At 41.1% G+C, this 22,199-nt stretch overlaps 1 protein-coding gene across 8 annotated transcripts in view; it reads right to left on the reverse strand.

Moving 5' to 3' along the window:
* Positions 1-22,199, reverse strand: part of MID2 (midline 2) — a 104,739-nt gene that overhangs the window by 64,289 nt on the left and 18,251 nt on the right. For all 8 annotated transcript variants that reach the window (XM_060137907.1, XM_060137908.1, XM_060137909.1 and 5 more), the window contains one exon: positions 11,609-11,704. In XM_060137907.1, coding sequence (XP_059993890.1) covers positions 11,609-11,704 — 96 coding nt within the window. The remainder of the gene's footprint in view (positions 1-11,608; positions 11,705-22,199) is intronic.

The following is a 22,199-nucleotide window of genomic DNA, read 5'->3' on the forward strand; positions in this document are numbered from 1 at the left end:
TCTCCTGACCTCCAGATCCAGCCAGATGTCCAACAGGCATTTCCTACAAGACTCTCTGACTGACAGCACAACAAACCTCACACGTCTAAAAAGAACTCTGGAAGACTGGTTGAAAATGGCGGCGTAGAAGGATGTGTTCTCAATCCCTCTTGTGAGAGCACCGGAATCACAGCTAACTGCTGAACAATCATCAACAGGAAGACACTGGAACTCACCAAAAAAGATACACCACATCCAAAGACAAAGGAGAAGCCACAATGAGATGGCAGGAGGGGCACAATCACAATGAAATCAAATCCCATAACTGCTGGGAGGGTGACTCACAAACTGGAGAACAATTATACCACAGAAGTCCACCCACTGGAGTGAAGGTTCTGATCCCCACGTCACGTCAGGCTTCCCAACCTGGGAGTCCGGCAACAGGAGGGGGAATTCCCAGAGAACTAGACTTTGAAGGCTAGTGGGATTTGACTGCAGGACTTCAACAGGACTGGGGGAAACTCCACTCTTGGAGGGCACACACAAAGTAGTGTGCACATCAGGACCCAGGGGGAAGGAGCAGTGACCCCATAGGAGACTGAACCAGACCTACCTGCTAGTGTTGGGGGGTCTCCTGCAGAGGTGGGGGATGGCTGTGTCTCACCATGAGGACAAGGACACTGGCAGCAGAAGTTCTGGGAAGTACTCCTTGGTGTGAACCCTCCTGGAGTCCGCCATTATCCCCACCAAAGAAACTGTAGCCTCCAGTGCTGGGTGGCCTCAGGCCAAACAACCAAGAGGGAGGGAACTCAGCCCCACCCACCAGCAGACAAGCAACAAGCATATTAAACTTTTACTGAGCTCTGCCCATCAGAGCAACACCCAACTCTACCCACCACCGGTCCCTCCCATCAGGAAGCTTGCACAAGCCTCTTAGACAGCCTCATCCACCAGAGGGCAGACAGCAGAAGCAAGAAGAACTACAACCCTGCAGCCTGTGGAACGAAAACCACATTCACAGAAAGATAGACAAGATGAAAAGGCAGAGGATTATGTACCAGATGAAGGAACAAGATAAAAACCCAGAAAAACAACTAAATGAAGTGGAGATAGGCAACCTTCCAGAAAAAGAATTCAGAATAATGATAGTAAAGATGATCCAGGACCTCGGAAAAAGAATGGAGGCAAAGATCAAGAAGATGCAAGAAATGTTTAACAAAGACCTAGAAGAACTAAAGAACAAACAAACAGAGATGAATGCAATAACTGAAATGAAAAATACACTAGAAGGAATCAATAGCAGAATGACTGAGTCAGAAGAATGGATAAGTGACCTGGAAGACAGAATGGTGGAATTCACTGCCGCTGAACAGAATAAAGAAAAAAGAATGAAAAGAAATGAAGACAGCCTAAGAGACCTCTAGGACAACATTAAACGCAACAGCATTCACATTATACGGGTCCCAGAAGGAGAAGAGAGAGAGAAAGGACCAGAGAAAATATGTGAAGAGATTGTAGTCAAAAACTTCCCTAACATGGGAAAGGAAATAGCCACCCAAGTCCAGGAAGTGCAGAGAGTCCCAGGCAGGATAAACTCAAGGAGAAACACACCAAGACACATAGTAATCAAATTGACAAAAATTAAAGACAAAGAAAAATTATGAAAAGCAACAAGGGAAAAACGACAAATAACATACAAGGGAACTCCCATAAGGTTAACAGCTGATTTATCAGCAGGAACTCTACAAGTCAGAAGGGAGTGGCACAAAATGTTTAAAGTGATGAAAGGGAAGAACCTACAACCAAGATTACTCTACCTGGCAAGGATCTCATTAAGATTTGATAGTAATCAAAAGCTTTACAGACAAGTAAAAGCGAAGAGAATTCAGCACCACCAAACCACCCCTACAACAAATGCTAAAGGAACTTCTCTAAGTGGAAAACACAAGAGAAGAAAAGGACCTACAAAAACAAACCCAAAACAATTAAGAAAATGATAATAGTAACTTACATATCGATAATTACCTTAAATGTGAATAGATTAAATGCTCCAATCAAAAGACACAGGCTTGCTGAATGGATACCAAAAGAAGACCCATATATATACTGTCTACAAAAGACCCAATTCAGACCTAAGGACACACAAAGACTGAAAGTGAGGGGATGGAAAAAGATACTCCATGCAAATGGAAATCAAAAGAAAGCTGGAGTAGCAATACTTGTATTCAGATAAAATAGAATTTAAAATAAAAAATGTTATAAGAGACAAGGAAGGACACTACATAATTATCAAGGAATCAATCCAAGAAGAGGATAAAAACAATTATAAATACACACGCACCCAATGTAAGAGCTCCTTAATAAATAAGGCAACTGCTAACATCTATAAAAGAGGAAATCAACAGTAACACAATAATAGTGGGGGACTTTAACAGCTCACATACACCAATGGACAGATCATCCAGACAGAAAATTAATAAGAAAACACAAGCTTTAAATGACACAATAGACCAAATAGATTTAATTGATATTTATAGGACATTCCATCGGAAAACAGCAGATTACATTTTCTTCTCAAGTGCACACGGAACATTCTCCAGGATAGATCACATCTTGGGTCACAAATCAAGCCTCAGGAAATTTAAGAAAACTGAAATCATATCAAGCATCTTTTCCGACCACAACACTATGAGATTAGAAATCAATTACAGGGAAAAAAACGGAAAAAACACAAAACACATGGAGGCTAAACAATATGTTACTGAATAATCAACAGATCACTGAAGAAATCAAAGAGGAAATCAAAAACTGCCTGGACACAAATGACAATGAAAACATGACAATCCAAAACCTCTGGGATGCAGCAAAAGCAGTTCTAAGAGAGAAGTTTATAGCAATACAATCCTACCTCAAGAAACAAGAAAAATCTCAAATAAGCAATCTAACCTCACACCTAAATGAACTAGAGAAAAGAACAAACAAAACCCAAAGTTAGTAGAAGGAAAGAAATCATAAAGATCAGAGCAGAAATGAAATAGAAACAAAGAAAACAATATCAAAGACCAATAAAACTAAAAGCTGGTTCTTTGAGAAGATAAACAAAACTGACAAACCTTTAGCCAGACTCATCAAGAAAAATAGGGAGAGGACTCAAATCAATAAAATTGGAAATAAGAAAGGAGAAGTTACAACTGACACCGCAGAAATACAGAACACCTTAAGAGACTACTACAAGCAACTCTATTGCAATAAAATGGACAACCTGGAAGAAATGGACAAATTCTTAGGAAGGTATAACCTTTCAAGACTGAACCAGGAAGAAACAGAAAATATGAACAGACCAATCACACGTAATGAAATTGAAACTGTGATTTAAAATCTTCCAACAAACAAAAGTCCAGGACCAGATGGCTTCACAGGTGAATTCTATCAAACATTTAGAGAAGAGCTAACACCCATCCTTCTCAAACTCTTCCAAAAATTTGCAGAGGAAGGAACACTCCCAAACTCATTCTATGAGGCCACCATCACCCTGATACCAAAACCAGACAAAGATACTACAAAAAAAGAAGATTACACACCAATATCACTGATAGATATAGATGCAAAAATCCTCAACAAAGGGCTTCCCTGGTGGCACAGTGGTTGAGAGTCCGCCTGCTGATGCAGGGGACATGGGTTCGTGCCCTGGTCTGGGAAGATCCCTCATGCCGCAGAGCGGCTGGGCCCGTGAGCCATGGCCGCTGAGCCTGCGTGTCCGTAGCCTGTGCTCCGCAAGGGGAGAGGCCACAACAGTGAGAGGCCCACGTACTGGAAAAAAAAAAATCCTCAACAAAATACTAGCAAACAGAATCCAACAACACATTAAAAGGATCATACACCATGATCAAGTGGGACTTATCCCAGGGATGCAAGGATTCTTCAATATACACAAGTCAATCAATGTGATACACCATATTGACAAACTGAAGAATAAAAACCATATGATCATCTCAATAGATGGAGAAAAAGCTTTTGACAAAATTAAACACGTATTTATGATAAAAAAAACTCTCCAGAAAGTGGGCATAGAGGGGACCTCTGCCATATACGACATAATAAAGGCCATACATGATAAACCCACAGCAAACATCATTCTCAATGGTGAAAAACTGAAAGCATTTCCTCTAAGATCAGGAACAAGACAAGGATGTCCACTCTCACCACTATTATTCGCCATAGTTTTGCAAGTCCTAGCCATGGCAACCAGAGAAGGAAAAGATATAAAAGGTATACAAATTAGAAAAGAAGAAGCAAAACTGTCACTGTTTGCAGATGACATGATTCTATACATAGAGAATCCTAAAGATGCCACCAGAAAACTAAAAGAGCTAATCAATGAATCTGGTAAAGTTGCATGATACAAAATTAGTGCACAGAAATTTCTTGCATTCCTATACACTAACAATGAAAGATCAGAAAGAGAAATTAAGAAAACAATCTCATTCACCATTGCAACAAAAAGAATAAAATACCTGGGAATAAACCTACCTAAGGAGGTAAAACACCTGTACTCAGAAGACTATAAGACACTGATGAAAGGAGTCAAAGAGATGGAGAGATATACCATGTTCTTGGATTGGAAGAATCAACATTGTGAAAATGACTATACTACCCAAAGCAGTCTACAGATTCAATGCAATCCCGATCAAATTACCAATGGCATTTTTTACAGAACTAGAACAAAAAACCTTAACATCTGTATGGAGACACAAAAGACCCCAAATGGCCAAAGCAATCTTGAGGGGAAAAAACGGAGCTGGAGGAATCAGACTCCCTGACTTCAGACTATACTACAAAGCTACAGTAATCAAGACAGTATGGTACTGGCACAAAACCAGAAATACAGATCAATGGAACAGGATAGAAAGCCCAGAGATAAACCCACACACCTATGGTCAACTAATCTATGACAAAGGAGGCAAGGATATACAATGGAGAAAAGACAGGCTCTTCAATAAGTGGTGCTGGGAAAACTGGACAGCTACATGTAAAAGAATGAAATTAGAACACTCCCTAACACCATGCACAAAAATAAACTCAAAATGGATTAGAGACCTAAATGTAAGACCGGACACTATAAAACTTAGAGGAAAACATAGGAAGAACACTCTTTGACATAAATCACAGCAAGATCTTTTTTGATCCATCTCCTAGAGTAATGGAAATAAAAACCAAAATAAACAAATGAGACCTAATGAAACTTCAAAGCTTTTGCACAGCAAAGGAAACCATAAACAAGATGAAAAGACAACCCTCAGAATGGGAGAAAATATTTGCAAACGAATCAACGGACAAAGGATTAGTCTCCAAAATATATAAAGAGCTCAGGCAGCTCAATATTAAAGAAACAAACAACCCAATCCAAAAATGGGCAGAAGACCTAAATAGACATTTCTCCAAAGAAGACATAAAAATGGCCAAGAAGCACATGAAAAGCTGCTCAACATCACTAATTAGTAGAGAAACACAAATCAAAACTACAATGAGGTATCACCTCACACCAGTCAGAATGGGCATCATCAGAAAATCTACAAACAACAAATGCTGGAGAGGGTGTGGAGAAAAGGGAACCCTCTTGCACTGTTGGTGGGAATGTAAAGTGATACAGCCACTGTGGAGAACAGTATGGAGGTTCCTTAAGAAACTAAAAACAGAACTACCATATGACCCAGCAATCCCAGTCCTGGGCATATACCCAGAGAAAACCATAATTCAAAAAGACACATGCACCCCAGTATTCATTGCAGCACTATTTACAATAGCCAGGACATGGAAGCAACCTAAATGCCCATCAACAAATGAATGGATAAAGAAGATGTGGTATGTATATACCATGGAATATTACTCAGCCATAAAAAGGAACGAAATTGGGTCATTTGTAGAGAGACGTGGATTCACTTGGATACTGTCATACAGAGTGAAGTAAGTCAGAAAGAGAAAAACAAATATTGTATATTAATGCATATATGTGGAATCTAGAAAAATGGTACAGATGAACCGGTTTGCAAAGCCGAAATAGAGACACAGATGTAGAGAACAAACGTATGGACACCAAGCGGGGAGGGAAGTGGTGGGGTGGGGGGGGATGAAATGGAAGATTGGGATTGACTTATATACACTAATATGTATAAAATAGATAACTAATAAGAACCTGCTGTATTAAAAAATAAAATAAAATAAAATTTTAAAAAATGTTAAAATTTAAAAAATAAAAAGAACTCCATCTATTTCCTAATCTAGTTAAAGGAAACACGTCCATTCAGTTACCCAAGCCAGAAACCTATAGATCACCCTACTATTCTCTCATCTCTCTACCCACTGCATCTAACTGATCACCAAGTCATATTGATTCTACCTACTACAAATGTGTTTTGAATTTATCCCCTGCTCCCTAGCCCTACTGCCATTGCCTTAGGTTGGGCTTTCATCTCTGCATGGATCAGGAAAAGCCACCAAACTGGTCTCTTTACCTTCAGTTTTGACCCCTGATCCTTGCTCCATCCTGCATACTACAGCCAGAGCAATCCTAAAATGAAGACCGTATCCAGTTATTCACCTACTTTAAATCCTTCCATGGGTCCCTAGAGTCTTCAGGACAAAGTCCAAACACCTATGCATGGCATACAAGGCCCTTCACTATCCAGGTCCTAGCTACTTCTCCACACTCACCTCTTGCAATGATGTCACATCTCACATTCTGGCTGAACCAAACTTCTGGTGATTTCCTGAACACCTCTATGCTGTTTACCCTTCTATGTTCCCACATGGTGTTCCCTTTGCTCCCTTTTCTCATTTTTTGGGCAAAATTCTACTCTTATTTCAAGACAATTTGATTTTTATTTCCATTTTGCAGTCCTTCCTAAGTCCCTCAGGCCGACTTAGTTGTTTCTTTCTCTATGCTAGCTTGTCATCTTGCACTTACCTTCATTACAATAATCATCACTTCACATTATATTTGACATTTTACCTGTTAAGCAAGTTCCTTGAGGTCAGGGACCATTTGCTATTTATCTCTATATACCCAGTGTATACCTAGTGCATAGTGTACCACTTTGCCCATACAATTTGCTCATTTTCACCTCCATTAATATCACTGCTCTCTGTCTCAGCAGAGGGAGGAATTTATTTTTCTTCCTGCAACATTTGGCTAAAATGCATTTTATCCATTAAATTTTCCCTAATCACACTTACTTCAGTCTAATCATTCCTTCATTTTATCATGTCCTCCGTGCTTGCAGAAGAGCCCTCCAACAAACATATTTGTGCTTTAATGATTTAGATTCTATTATTGCTTCTAGCCCGACCACTCTAAAACATTTCAGGATCATCTGCTGAAGTCATCCATAGTGGTGTGTTTTTTTAACTAATTTCTATTAAGACACTTATTTTTATGCTTGGAGAAGTAGTCAGACATTGAGTCTTGCTCTTCCCAAACCAAATACCATTTCAATGAGCAACATGAGCAGAAAGGGGAGAACTCCAAGCCACCTACGGTTTGAGCTCTAAGACTTCTGAAAGTTACTGGAGCAAAGCCCTGGTGGCAAGATGAAAAGCTGAAATTCCCCAAACTAAGGGAAGCCTTTCCCTCTCTTCCAGCTCATCTCCTTTCTTTTTTCATTCTCTTAATGCTAAACAGCCATGCCACCCGGCCCCTTAAAAGGCTTGAGAAGAGCCAGAAAGAAATCAATCTGCCCATGGAGCTTCTGGGATGGACCAACCCATTTGTCCTGCAGCAGTTCTGGAGGGGAGGAAAACAGATGGCACACGAAATAGCCAGGACAATGCTTTAATGTGCTCCATGCCCTAAAAGTTAACAAGAAGACTAAAAAAGTAAACACAGAAGGGCTATACTACATTCATCTGTGCTCCCTGTACTGCACGCTGTGTTATAAATACTCCTCTTTCTCTCTCGATACTGGGTTGTCCCTAGCTAGACTAATAAAAGTTTCTGGAGGTCATCAAAAAAATATGTTTCTTTTGTAACCCCCAAATGACCTACCACACTGAGTACATCGCGTTTGCTCAAGAAATGTTGTTGCCTGACTGATTACTAAGTATTTAACCATTTTTCTTCCCCTCAATATTTTCCGGAATGCTTATTTATTCACAAAACCATGCAGATTTGGAAGCCAAGAGGAACTATTCATCTGTTGGTATACATTTTCCCTTGGCTATGCATTAAACAGAGATTTCCTTTGGAAATGTAAACAAAGGATGCCTGATGAGACCGGACAAAGAACTATATATAGAGATCAAGTGGCCAGAGTAGCAAGGTCAGAGCATGCCCTTCCTTAACCAGATTAAAGGAGTCTTGGGCCTGCCTCTCCCTCCTTCCCATGTTCTCCAGCCCCGACAGAAAATATTTTCCAGCTGCCTATCCACTGAATTCTGAAAGCTGGGCAGTGACTCTAACAGGCTGCATTACCAAAGAATTCAGCTAACAAATCTGTGGTGATCCTAATCTCTGTTTCTGTAATAATAGGAAGACTGCAGCTTTGTTTACTTTCTGAGGAGAATAGAGAACAGGGAGAAAGAACCAGGAGAGGGAGGCAGTATTTATGGCTCTTTTATGAAAAGTCAATCTGTGACAAAAACATTTGCAGACAATCAGGAAGGGGAACAGGTTTGGCAGGAAAATAGCCTATTCTAGTTTTCTCAGAAGTGCCTTAGCTGGTATCCTCCACCCCCGCCCGATGTGAAATGCCTGGTTTACACTGTGAATATAGTCATTCCCAATAGACAAATCTGGATTAGATAAAATGAAAAAAATTCAAACCACCCCTTAATGTCTGGCTTACATGAAAGTATCCTACTATTTATTTCATTTTATAAAGTATTTGTAAGCATTTATGAAGTCTCAAATCTCTTCTTTAACTGCATTTCTAATCCCAGGGCTTGTTTTGAAGCCTTCTGGACACACAGGCTCTATGCTGAACGAACATAATAAGTACCCTGGATTCACCCTATTATTATGGGGAAGTTAGGGCCACCCCTAACCTTTCAGAAGGGATGATGTCATAGAGCACAGCCATGGCCTTCCATAAACCATCCTGTAGGGCCCCTGTCAAAGACAGAATCCTAAACTGAATAAGACCATGAAGTTAACTCCCAAAATACACTCTCGCCCTTGACATGTAATGCAGTCTCTCAAGATTCTTTCCCAATTCTCAGTTAACATTTCAATTCCATTGTCTGTATTTCTTGCACATGTGTATCCACATCAGGGGGGATTTGTATAACATGTAAGCCCCCAGAGGGTAAATACTGTGTCTATGCTGTTTTCTTTGTACCTGGTACAGTGCTATGCATAAGTAAGTATTAATAAAAGGTGACCTTTTGTGTACCAGAGCAGACGATTGGCCGAGGATTAGTAAGCAACCCGAGGATTAGTAAGCAACCCTGAGGGAGTCTCTTAAACCCTTCCTTTGCTGGTTGCCATGGGGCTACTTTTCCCACCTACTTTGCTTACATTTGGCACCACTAGTGTTATCTCCTGAAGGCTCAAGCAGGAATACTAACTTCAGAAAGGCACTGTGAAAACATCACCTATAACCTAGAGGACCAGGATGAGTCCTCCTCCACTAACACAGTGATGCACTGTTTTATGAGACTAGCTCCTTGCCACTTGAAAAGAGTAGGGCCCTGAATCATAAAGGTTTGATTGGTGCGATGGGCTGGGAAAGGTTGGAACAGGGCTATGTTTGGGTGAGGCTGGCCAGAGTGATAAACTCCCTGGGCGGGGGCGGTGCAGGGGGGTGGAATGATAAGATGTTAGAGAGGTGCTAAAGTGAATAAGCAATGAAAATAAACTGCTTACTTTGCTAATTTGACTACAACTTGCTCTCTACTTAAATAACTTTCTGATGAGAATGAGGAAGTGATGATTACAATTTCTAACCACATTTTATTCACTATGAGATGTTGCTCCACCCTCAATCATGTAAATTCTAAACCAAAGGATTTCTTATCTTGTCTCCTGCTCACAATACTTCCTTGTCTCTTCACCAGTGTGGGTTTCTTATACTGTAATCTAACAGCATAATCAGAAGCTTTGATAGAGTAGAACATAAAGGGAATCTGAATAGCTGAAAACCACTCTAAAATGCCTTGTTTTGCTTCTCCCCTGTTGGAAAGGATGAGACCGAAGAGAAAAAGAAAAGAATAAAGAAAGCAACCATTCATAGAATCACGACTTGAGAAATCTGGAAGTGACACTGAAGGTCATGTATTCAGTTCAATCCCTCATTTTATAGGTAAGGACACTGAAGTTGAGAGGCTAGATGACTTACTCAAGTTCATACTACCGGTTAATGACAGAGTCAAGTTCAGAAACCAACTTTCCAACTTACATTCCAGCATTCTTTCTTTCCATTCCTTATGCTTCTTCCTAAATTCCCCACCCCATTCCATAATCTCACACCTGGGTTTAACTGGTATCCTGTGTACTCTACCTATAGCACCAGTCTCTTCCACAAATGGAGTGCCCAGCAGGGATTAAATTGCTATGGTATGCTCATCATACAACAAAAATCTACTTTAAGAAACCCAATACTTTAAGATATTCAAACAATCAGGAGTGGTTACTTATATAAGAAGATTATTTGCCTTATAAGAAAACTCTCCACATTCTCTTAAATAGGACTCCCCAGGAGGTATTAAGAGATGAGATCTTAATAAAATTATTTTATTGCTTAAAATAAAATAAACTTGAACCATTACATTTTCTGTCATACAAGTAAGATTAGAACTAGACTATCAGGTTTATGAACAGAAACATTTTTATCCAACCACTGCCCATGAGGAGTCCTGTATAATATTTTACCCGACCCTGTTTACACTTTAAGCCCTACCTACCATCACCTCTTCAACAAAAGCAACACAAAACCAAATGCTATGGCTGAAGTTTCACACTCTTGCAAAAAAGAGAGAAATAACATCTTTGTTTTATTATGTCCACTTATGAAGAGGTCGACTCCTCTTGTAAGCTCTGTTCTGAGATCTGATGTAGATAATCTCATATGGTACAACACTTGATAATTCACAGATAACTCTAACACAGATACCATTTGTTGATGACAAGAATAAGTGGAAAGGCGACGAGTGAGGACCAGGTAAGGTGCATGGGGAAGAAGGGAGGAGAGGTTAGGAAGAGGAGAAGCAGTTCTGATGATATTCTTATAGAAACAATATTGCACTGAACAAACCTCGCTCTACCCTGAGGACCTGGGGTTCCCAACTTCCCTTACTCCCTAGCAATCTTTTGAAAGAGCTAGGATGTTCAGTCTGATGAAGAAAGAAACATACTTTATGTTGGATTCTTACACCACCTGCTATTGGAAAAGGAGAAGGGATTGCCCCTGGGACTGATGTCTCTCCAACCCACCACCACCACTTATTATTATTTTTTAAACAATAGCTATCTGCCACTTTTCTTGGAACAGGCATCCTAAAGGAATGAGACTTCTTACAATGATCATTCAGCCCTTCACTCCAAATGTCTGAGCTACACTCTGACAAATCAAGTCCCCCCAAAAGGATCGCCTGATCCAGGTTCTTCGAAAGAATGACAGATGTTTCTGTTACATACCTCAACCTGCTGGCAGATCTGTATTAGCTTGGCCATTTGATTTTCTAGTTCACTGTTGCGCTTAACCAGGTTGGTGAGGTTCATCTCCAGAGTTTGCTGCCATCGCAGAGTATGAAGCCAGAGGGAAACAGGGAAGAGGGGAAAAAAGAAGAAATGTTCAATGAGTTTGAGACCCAGTATCACGTGGAAATCAGTCAGTCAGTAAACAAATATTTCAAAGATTCGTTGCACATGGGCCAAGCACTGTTCTAGGTGCAAGTAATAATGCTGTACATTTGCTCCAGACTGTCATTATTGGGGAAAAAATGACATTCATGACTTTGTGAATGTAGGAATTTAATAACATTAAAGCAACTTTATGTTTTCTATAATATTTTTTAACTTTTAAAAGTACTTCATAGGGGCTTCCCTGGTGGCGCAGTGGTTGAGAGTCCGCCTGCCTATGCAGGGGACACGGGTTTGTGCCCCGGTCCGGGAGGATCCCACATGCCGCGGAGCGGCTGGGCCCGTGAGCCATGGCCGCTGGGCCTGCGCGTCCGGAGCCTGTGCTCCGCAACGGGAGAGGCCACAACAGTGAGAGGCCCGTGTACCGCCAAAAAAAAAAAAAAAAAAAAAAAAAGTATTTCATAGTCAATATCTCATTTTGCCCTCATAGTAATCCTGTGACATAGGGAGAACAGATTTTATTCTCTCTTTTTTTACAGATGAGTTGACTAAGAAAACTATAATTTATTGAGCAATTACTACTTGTCAGACACTATGCTAGGCAATTTCATACATATCATTTAATAATTATGACAGTCTATGAAGTAGGAGATGTCAGCATTTTACAGATGAGAGAATTGAGCTGCAGAGTGGGCTTAAAGTGTTTTGCACAGTCATATAACTAGTATGTAGCAAAGCTAGGACTGGAATCCAGGACTCTAGTCTTCAGATACAGCTTTGCCCCAGTAGTCCATGATTTTTTTGCCTTTGTTGATAACACTTTATATTTATCAGTAGGTTCCTTCAGAAAAAAAGATGGCATTTTCAGTGTGGAATTCATCAAAATCTAGCGTTGTATCTCACAGCTTCCCTCCTTTGGCACTAAGCAATAGCCTACAGAAATGCCAGACTTCAAAATGCAAAGCCTAGCTGTATGTATCAAGACAGGACATCCATTGTTTACTGTTGTTTACTGGGACATAGATCCTTTTAGGGAAACATTAGCAGCGCTTTGCAAATCTGTTTATTATAACATAAGTTAAAACAGTACTAAGACCTCCTCGCATATTTTCAGTTGAGCAAGCTACTCTCTTACATTCCTCATGTGAACAAAATAGAATGTTATTCACTCTAGATTGGTAATGGGCTTTTTTTATTCCTCCTCATTTCCAAGTCTTCAGCTCTGACGGCTGCTTCTTCCAGGACCTGCCCCAATATCCACTCCTCTCTCACTCACCATCCCAACATCCCCACAAAGTCTGTTCCAAATGGAATACCCCAACTTCCTGGTCCTTCTGCTAGCACAGCATTCCTTCCCTTGGTTGTGTTCATTGCTTCATTGCTGTCTCCATGGTTCCTATAGTTCATAGTTGTTCAAAGTGCATGTTTTGGGCGGGGCGGGCAGGGGGGAGAGGGGGCAAGGGATAGTGGGAAGAAGGGGAGAGGACTCGTGTTGGCCCCTTTCTTCTCCGCTAGGTAGCTGTGGCTCCTTAGTACCCTTGGCACTGTCCCATGAATCCATCCCAGAGGAGTATTCCCACAGATATATGTATTTCTAGGACAGGCAGTCTGATCTCAGTTGTTCTCAATCTGGATTATGAGAATCAGCTTAATCTCTGCTTCTGGCCAGATCTCGCTTGGTTTCTTTGGCTTTATGCCCATGGGAGTGATTTTTTCACCATTTATTCCATTTTTCTTGGCTTGGATACAGTGTCTCCCCTGGCCTTCTTTAACCCCACCACCATCTCAATCTGTGGTCTTCTCCTCAGCAAGGAAAAAGGGAGAGAAAAAGGAAAAACAAAGGGCCGCAATTGTTGATTTGGACATGAGTTCTAAGCTAAGTAGATGTCAGGGGGAAAAAAAAGAAATGGCAGTTCGGAGATTTAATACAAAAGGTATTTCATTTCTACTTAATACAAAAGGTATTGGGCACCTACTCTATTCAAGGTGGTTTGACTTCAGAGATAAAGAGGAGGTGAAATTATGCTGGGTCTTGAAGGATAAGCAGGATTTTAATAGACAGAGATGGAGGCAGGCAGGGCGTTCCAGGCACAGGGAGTAGCATGAGCAAAAGGGAATAAAGCATAGGACACATCCAGGGAACAGAGGTGAGTTTGACTAGAACAGAGGGTACAAGAAAATAGAGGGGCACAGGCTGGAAATGGAGACAGAGGCCCTGTTATGAAGGTCTTAAATGTCTAGGTGAGGAGTCTGTATCTATTTTTGAAAGCAGTAGGGGTTTACCAAAGGCTTTTGGATCGATCCCTTGATCATTATGTAGTGTCCTTCTTTGTCTCTTCTTATAGTCTTTATTTTAAAGTCTACTTTGTCTGATATGAGAATTGCTACTCCAGCTTTCTTTTGGTTTCCATTTGCATGGAATATCTTTTTCCATCCCCTCACTTTCAGTCTGTATGTGTCTCTAGGTCTGAAGTGCGTTTCTTGTAGACAGCATATATATGGGTCTTGTTTTTGTATCCATTCAGCCAGTCTGTGTCTTTTGGTGGGAGCTTTTAGTCCATTTACATTTAAGGTAATTATCGATATGTATGTTCCTGTTCCCATTTTCTTCATTGTTTTGGGTTTGTTATTAGAGGTCTTTTCCTTCTCTTGTGTTTCTTGCCTAGAGAAGATCCTTTAGCATTTGTTGTAAAGCTGGTTTGGTGGTGCTGAACTCTCTCAGCTTTTGCTTGTCTGTAAAGGTTTTAATTTCTCCATCAAATCTGAATGAGATCCTTGCTGAGTAGAGTCATCTTGGTTGTAGGTTGTTTTGAGCAAGATTATGACATAATCAGGGCTGCATTTATGAGATCAACCTATGTGGGGCAGACTAAGACAGGAGAGCCTGGGGGCAGGGGCACTGGTTAGGAGGAGAGTGCAATATGCAAAGCAGTTGGTAATGCAGATCTAGGCCAAGCTAAGAGGATAATCGAGAGAAACACGTTTCAAGAAAGGATTTGTCACTCTCAGATATGCAGAGAGCGCAAGAAATACGAGGCCTGAGTAAAGGCAGCTGGATTTGGTAATTAGAGGTCACTGGTGACCTTTGGAAAAGGAGTTTCAGTAGAGTTTTGGAAGCAAATGCCAAACTGTACAGGGTTAGTGAGTATGTCAATAGTGACGATGTGGAGGCTACAAGTCTGGAGTCCTCTTCAAAAATTCGAACATAAGGTGAATATGATGGAGCTGTAGTTTGATGAAAAGGTCCAGCTCAAGTTAGAGAGTGGGCATGTGTAACGGGCCCAATCAGTTTGTGATTTCCTCCCGCAGAGTGGTCCAGATTCCTAGATCAGTGGAAATTCCATGTCTCACAAATGAGTTCATGGACATATTAGGTAAATATAATGTAGATTGAGGAACTCAGAGCAGATACGGTGTAAGAAATCTGTGTTTCAACTGTAATGTGTTTTCTTTCAAACATGGGATTCCAAGGGGAGAATGTTTTCTAACAAGTGTATGCAACCTGTTGCAACACTTGTCGTGAAACTGATATCTTATAAATAATTCATAATGCAGAGCAGGACTAAGATCCCTGCTGTGTGTTCCTCATTTGTGGCCCACAACTGAGACTCACAGCTTCTGTAAAGCCACTGAAAACAAAAATTAGGGCTGAACACATAATTTGGGGTCTGGTTAGACTACGGACCTTGGGTCTCCATCACAACATTATGGCAAATGGTTATTTTGCTCTGGCCCCCTAGCAATTTGCAGAATGCCAGCACATTTTAGCAATCCAGAACTAGAACTGACAAGATGACTCTAATTTCATCTTTACTTCATTAATATGAAAAGGCTTTGAAAAATAAATCTTTGGCTAATGAAAACACCATCTGTTGATGGCTTTTTGCCACTGTTTTCTTACATTACGAGACATAATTTGAGGGAAACACCGAACATTTACTTACTCACTTCCTATTCATTTACCAGGAATTAAAGCCTCCTCTCAAGCTGGAATTGATTCTCAATAATCAACATATGCAAAGGGAAGCAGAGAATTGAAGCAATTATGCAGTTGATTTCCTCACCCTTCCTTATCATGCTTAGCCCTGACGAATCATTTCGAACTAGAAATTCTGGGCCACTCTAGGTATGAATTTCATTGACTTGGCCAAGTAATTATCATGTCTATACGCAGACTAAGTAAACAAAAAGGGTGTGTGTGTGTGTGTGTGTGTGTGTGTGCGCGCGCGCGCGCGCAAAATTTTATGTAAAACTAAACACGTCTCTTTGTTGTGTTGTTGTTGTGGTTGCTTGGTTGTGAAGAACCGGTTTGCTGTGTTCTTTCCTCATGCAGTCCACTTAGTGACTGAGCCAGGCTCCTTCTGCCCAAGCCTAGTTAGTGCAGCTTTCTCAGAACACTTGAACTGTGACAACGAGAGAGCCCAAGTGGCAGGGGAGATTGGAATGGAGATATCTGCCGGGAGGAAACTGGACAGGAGGCTGGCAGGGAGAGCAGGATGAAGCTCCCATTTCCTGCTGCAGGAGGTTAGCTCTGGGCCCTCCTGTGCTTCCCTGTGTGAAGGTTAGAGAAGCCATTTCAGCTATGAAACTGTGAGACCCTCCACACCTCCAGGTGGCTACACTGTTAGAGCTCTCACAAAACTGTACATGTGTCTAAACAGCACAAAGTGAGGGGAAGATTTGGCTGATTTGCATAATTGAGATTTTAAAAGGCCCAAGTTAGCTAAATTGGCAGTCTACACTGATTCCATTTTTATCCAAGTTCCACTTCATTTGTGTCATATAGACTTGGCCTGTTTGTGTTCTGTTATACCCTCCCCAAAGAGGAAAATGTTTTGCTATTTCTGAGAAAGCTAGGCACAGGCTATTTTTCTTCCAGACAGCTTCCCATAAAAAGAAATGGCTTCACTAACACTCTCAAATAATTGCTGGGTTTTTTTTTTCCACTTCTTTAGACACAGGTTATTTCAGATAACTTTCTCATTGGCTCCCTGAAGAAAACTAGCTACATGTCCAAACACCAGCTCTTCACTGAAGCCAGAGAGTCCCCTTATGGCACACACTTGACTGTGTTCTTCATATGTCATGCTCCGGGAAGGCACATGCATTCACACATGTATGAGCACACTTACATACACCTACCTGACACAGCGAGTCTTGAAGCCTAAAAAGGGGTCAGAGCCTTTCTGTTTGTTCTATTGAAACATGTTTTATTGCCATTGAATGCCTATATTCTCTCTTACTTTCTACAAGGTACAAGGCGAACATTATCTAAAACTAGACAAGATCCCAACTGTTTTGAAGTGGGAATTGAACCTTGAAGGTTTCGAAAAGAAGTGAAGGGAAGAAGGGCCAACCCACCCCAAACCCGAGCCTCCCCAATTGACAGAAGACAACTTCATCTTTAAAAATACTCGGATCCAGTGACCCCGTTACTATTCTTTAATAAGCTCTTTTTTGACATCTTGTCTATTCACTGATGTTCCCAGCTTTTCCAAAAGCCAGCAGCCAAAATCTTAGCACACTTTTGGGGTCACATTCTGCCTTCTTTTTTTAACTGCTTGTCTTAAAATACTTACTTTGCTTTTGCTTCAGTCTGTCACTTTATGTATCAATTACATATGGCCTTTCAACAGCAGAACACACCATCTGGTCCACAAACTGAAGCCCACACCCTTATGCCTGAGTTTATTCTTTCCCCAAACATTTATTCGCTGTTGTATAGACACGGGCTATGTCCCAGAATGAGATGCAGGTGACATACTGGAGGTATGAGGTCTACTCTACCTGAGGTTTGCTGGGGATCACCAGACTGGTCTTCAAGCCAGGTGAAACAGGTGGCCAGCCCTCCTCTTCTCAGAAGGTTCTGAAATCATCCAGCAAAGACACACCCTCTCCCAGTCCCCTTATCAGAAATGTTACACAAACAATCCCACATTCTTTTCTTTTCCCTCTGTTCAGTTGCATAGCATGGTTAAATCTCTAGCTTAAATGTATAAATTATTATTTGGACCTTTGAAAAGAAAACCTATACTAAAAACCTAAATCCAGTGTTCATTTTGATAATATTGAGCTGAAACCACTCTACTTTCCCGGAGGCCTCCATACTGTATTCCACTTGCACGGTTCCTCTTCAGTTCCTGCCTCTCATACACATCCTCCCCTTTCTCCTTCACTTGCCCTTCCTCTCTGTCTACCTTCTAGACCAGGAGTGTGCTGCAAGGCTCACTCCTCAGCCTTCATTCAGCTCCCTACTGCCTGGCTCTACCTCCACGCTAAAGACCCTCAAACCTATGTCTCTTGCCCTGATCCTTCGGCCACCACAAAGGCCTGAATTTCAACCCCTTCTGGAACACTTGCCCTTTCAGTTCTGAGAGTGCCCCATGCTCTATCTCCACCAGATATTTGAACAAACTATTTTCTCTGGACTAGAACACTCCCTGTCCCTGACCCCATCCCTGTCCCCCAACTAGGAGGGACACCTAAAGTCTCTAACGCCACCCAAAGTCTCTTCTGATGCCCCTCCTATGAGCTCTCTCTCTCTCTCTCTCTCTCTCTCACACACACACACACACACACACACGCCCCGTGCCTCCACTGCCACAGGACTCACCACACTGTCTTGTAACTGTGTCCTCACTCGTCTGCCTCTGCACACTATGCTGACACCTCCACCAGGGTTGGGATGTGCTGTCTTTTTCACTGGAACCGCAAGCCCTTTTCTAGTGCTTGGCACCTTCAGACTCGTCTGGAGTCATCGCCCAAAACTGCTAGTCCCTTCCTAATTTCTCTATTTCTGTAACCGATACCACCATTCTTCAAGACATCTCCTCCTCAAAAATCATTTTTTAATTCTTTCTCTCCATCATCTATAACCACTACAGTCGTTCTCCAAGTCCTGTCAATTCTTTCTTCACAGTCTCTCTCCAGTTGGCCCTCTTCTCCAAGGAATTCATTTATGATTCCCTGCTTTTGAGCCCAATGACTTCCTTTCACTGACCCTTCCTCTGTGCTTCAGAGAACCCTGTGCAAACCTCTGCCATGGCACTTACCATACTGAATTCGAAGATGTTCTTACCTATCTCCCTTACTGAGCTTTGAGCTCAGTAAGGCAGGCACTGTGCCTTAGTTCCTGTGTCCCCAGCTCCTACTAGAATGACTTGAACAATTTAAGTGTTTAATAAACAAAGTGCATGTTCATTAATTGTTTTTTAAATGAATGAATGAGCCCCTGGCCTAACACCCTGGGGCTACAGTTTAACTTCTTGTCTGGTCCATCTTCAGGGGAGATAAAGAACAAGAGAGTACCTCATTATATCAACCCTTTATGAACTTGAGTGTCATTATCACATTTTCCCCTTTAAACCTCACTTCTTTGGGTTCAATAATTCTTGTTTCCTTAATCTTTCTTCACCTATATTATATTTCTGTAACATGTTCTCTTGCCCAATAATAACAGACAGGATTTTCATCCACCCAAGAACAATCTCTGAGTCAGTGTTTTGTAAGCTGTTCTCAGACTGATGATTGTTAGCTCTTTCAGATGTTGATGAGGAGGAGACTTGGGACAAAAGAAATAAAAGAAAAACAGAAAGATAAGAACACAGGTAGTTGGAGTATCCACTAGCTAAACTTGCTCTCAAACCTAAGAAACAATAGAAAACATCTTCCAACACAGAGTCCCGTTAATACTATGTGAGAGTAGAGCCAGAGAATCAATATAATTATTGGAGGGGGGAAAGGGGGGTTCAAATGAGTCTTAGCACACAGTTCGAGTAGAAATGGAATAATATGCATTTTTTACCCTCTCACACACATACAAAACATGTACAGATTTATACATATTATAAGTAACGGGGAGCAAGTCTTGGACAATTAAGAGACCACAGAGAAGCAAGATCTACAAGCAAGAATGATTTTACGATTGTTGAGCTGAAGGCTGGTTTTGCTGAAAAACCCCATGACAGATATTACACCCACCCCATGCACACATGTCCACCACCATACCTTAGAGAGTCCAAATCTAGACACAAATGCTTTGCTCTTATATTTAGCTACTGTGATTCAGTACCTAAGTGAGTGAAAGTGAGAAACAACTTTTTCTGTTCCCTCAGCTATGGTAACCCACCCTGGCCTCCACTGAAGATTTGTCTCATCATGAGGCTCATTTATTAGGGAGATCCCTAGTCTCAGGATAGGTTCTCCTGAAGTCCTAACTCTCCCTAGGGTGACCACAGAAAACTTGCCCTACACTCATGGCCCCCTCACACCCAAGTTATCCACAGATAAGCCCACAGAAGACTAACACAGGCACTCTCTCCTCCTCACACACAGTGACACACATTTATAGGTACACATAGACACACACAGATTAAATTCTCAGCCACTCACCCATGCAGAAATACACACACTCGTATATAATGGCACATACAGATGTATGCAAATATGCCCTCTCAAGCCAGTCTCTCATAAAGATATTTCTCCTTCCTTCTCTTATACTCATATTCATACTGGTTCAGAAACAGTCAAATGTCCATTGGTAGATAAGTTGAGAGGGTATCTGTTTTGGCAGACAGGAGTGGGTGAGTAGACAAACAACTGGGAGAAGGGTGGTGGCTGAGTGAGAATGGGTGGGTAGATGATAGAGTGACTGAGTAGGAAGAAGGACAAGTGACCAACTATGATAAGATTCTAGAATATCATATTTTCCAACCTTTTGACTCTCGTTGTGGTTTTCCTTTGAATATTCTCCAAGTTTCATATCTCCCTTCTCTTTGGCAATCTTTAGCTCTCTCTGTCTCAGTCTCTCTTTGTGTGTGTGGTGTGTGTATTTTACTTTCCCATAACAAAAAGCTTACTCTAATACCAGGTAATATTTTATAACAGCAAGACCACTGATAGGTAAATGTAACTACATTTAAGAATTATTTGTAGGACTTCCCTGGTGGTCCAGGGATTAAGAATCCACCTGCCAATGCAGGGGACATGGGTTCAATCCCTGGTTGGGGAACTAAGATCTCACGTGTCGCGGGGCAACTAAGCCCGAGCCACAACTACTGAGCCCGTGTGCTCTAGAGCCTGCGCGCCACAACTAGAGAAGCCTACACGCCACAATGAAGAGCCCACGCACCACAAGGAAGAGCCGGCACGCAGCAATGAAAGATCCTTCATGCCGCAGTGAGATCCCACGTGTCGCAACTAAGATCCAATGCAGCCAAAGAAAGAAAGAAAGAAATATTAAAAAAAAAACAAACAGACATTTCCAATATCTTAAAAAAAAGAATTATTTGTAGTAATGAATTTGTGGAAATGTAATGAGATAAAGAAAATGTACTTGTTTATTCCTTTCAGGAAATTCCTCTATTCCCCCTGGTTTTCATCAGCTATATTTTTGGCAGGCTGTGGGCATGGAAATGTGAAGCCATCACTCTCAAAGAGAATTACAATAATCACATCTGATTTATACAGATGTCACCATGGGGTTAGGCAGTTGGAAAATCCAGCAATCAAAATGGATAGGCACCTAAAATTAAGGACATGTCGTACTTTTGCTAACACTGTGGTTTTGAACATTATCAGTAGTTCACAGGAGATTTTCTCCCCAGACTTCTAAGGTATTCATAATGGTAAGACAGCTTTATATCTTATGAGTATGGAAACAAGCTATAGATGCTGGTATATTTACTGCAAATCCATTACAAAGATTTAATTCACTTGGATTTCTTGAGCATATACTATGTGTGCTAGACACTAAGGAAGACATTGGAGAAATAAAAGACATTGTGCCTGGCCCCCAAAGAATTTATGGTAAAACTGGGGTATGTTGGAGCGGCCTTGTGGGATTTTAATTGAGCACTAAAGAATAGGTAGGATTCCTAAGCAGGCCAAGAGAACAGTATGAGTGAAAGTTAAGAGTCAGGAAAGAGAGTAGTATGTTTAGCAGACAGTTAGGTTAGACTGGACAGGTGAAGGTAACATGTTTGAGAGTGGCAGGGAGAAAAGACAGCTGGGCAAGCATGAGAACCAAGTTGTACAGAACTTGGAATATTGAGTTGAGTCACCAATAGAGAGTCACCCAAATTTGACCTCTTTTATAAAGCCACATTTATTAATACAATAATATCAGTCTTTTCTAAGGGGAGGAAGTCATGTGACAATGAAAACTCTAAAATGTGAAGCACTAGAAACGCAACACAGATCATGAACTAAGATATATATTGGGAGTAGTAAATGAAAAGTGATAGAGAAAATAGTTACTCTGATAGGACTTACAACTGTAATAACTGTCATAAACACAATTATTCTTTCAAATTGAAGAACCACTGGTAGCCTTCTGAAGGATATTTAGGTAAACTGGACTATTAACTAAGGATAATAAACTATACTAGGTATGCCAAACCCTCTAGTCCATTTTGAGTACATGTTA

This window comes from Lagenorhynchus albirostris, chromosome X (assembly GCF_949774975.1).
Source record: "Lagenorhynchus albirostris chromosome X, mLagAlb1.1, whole genome shotgun sequence".
Classification (NCBI taxonomy): domain Eukaryota; kingdom Metazoa; phylum Chordata; class Mammalia; order Artiodactyla; family Delphinidae; genus Lagenorhynchus; species Lagenorhynchus albirostris.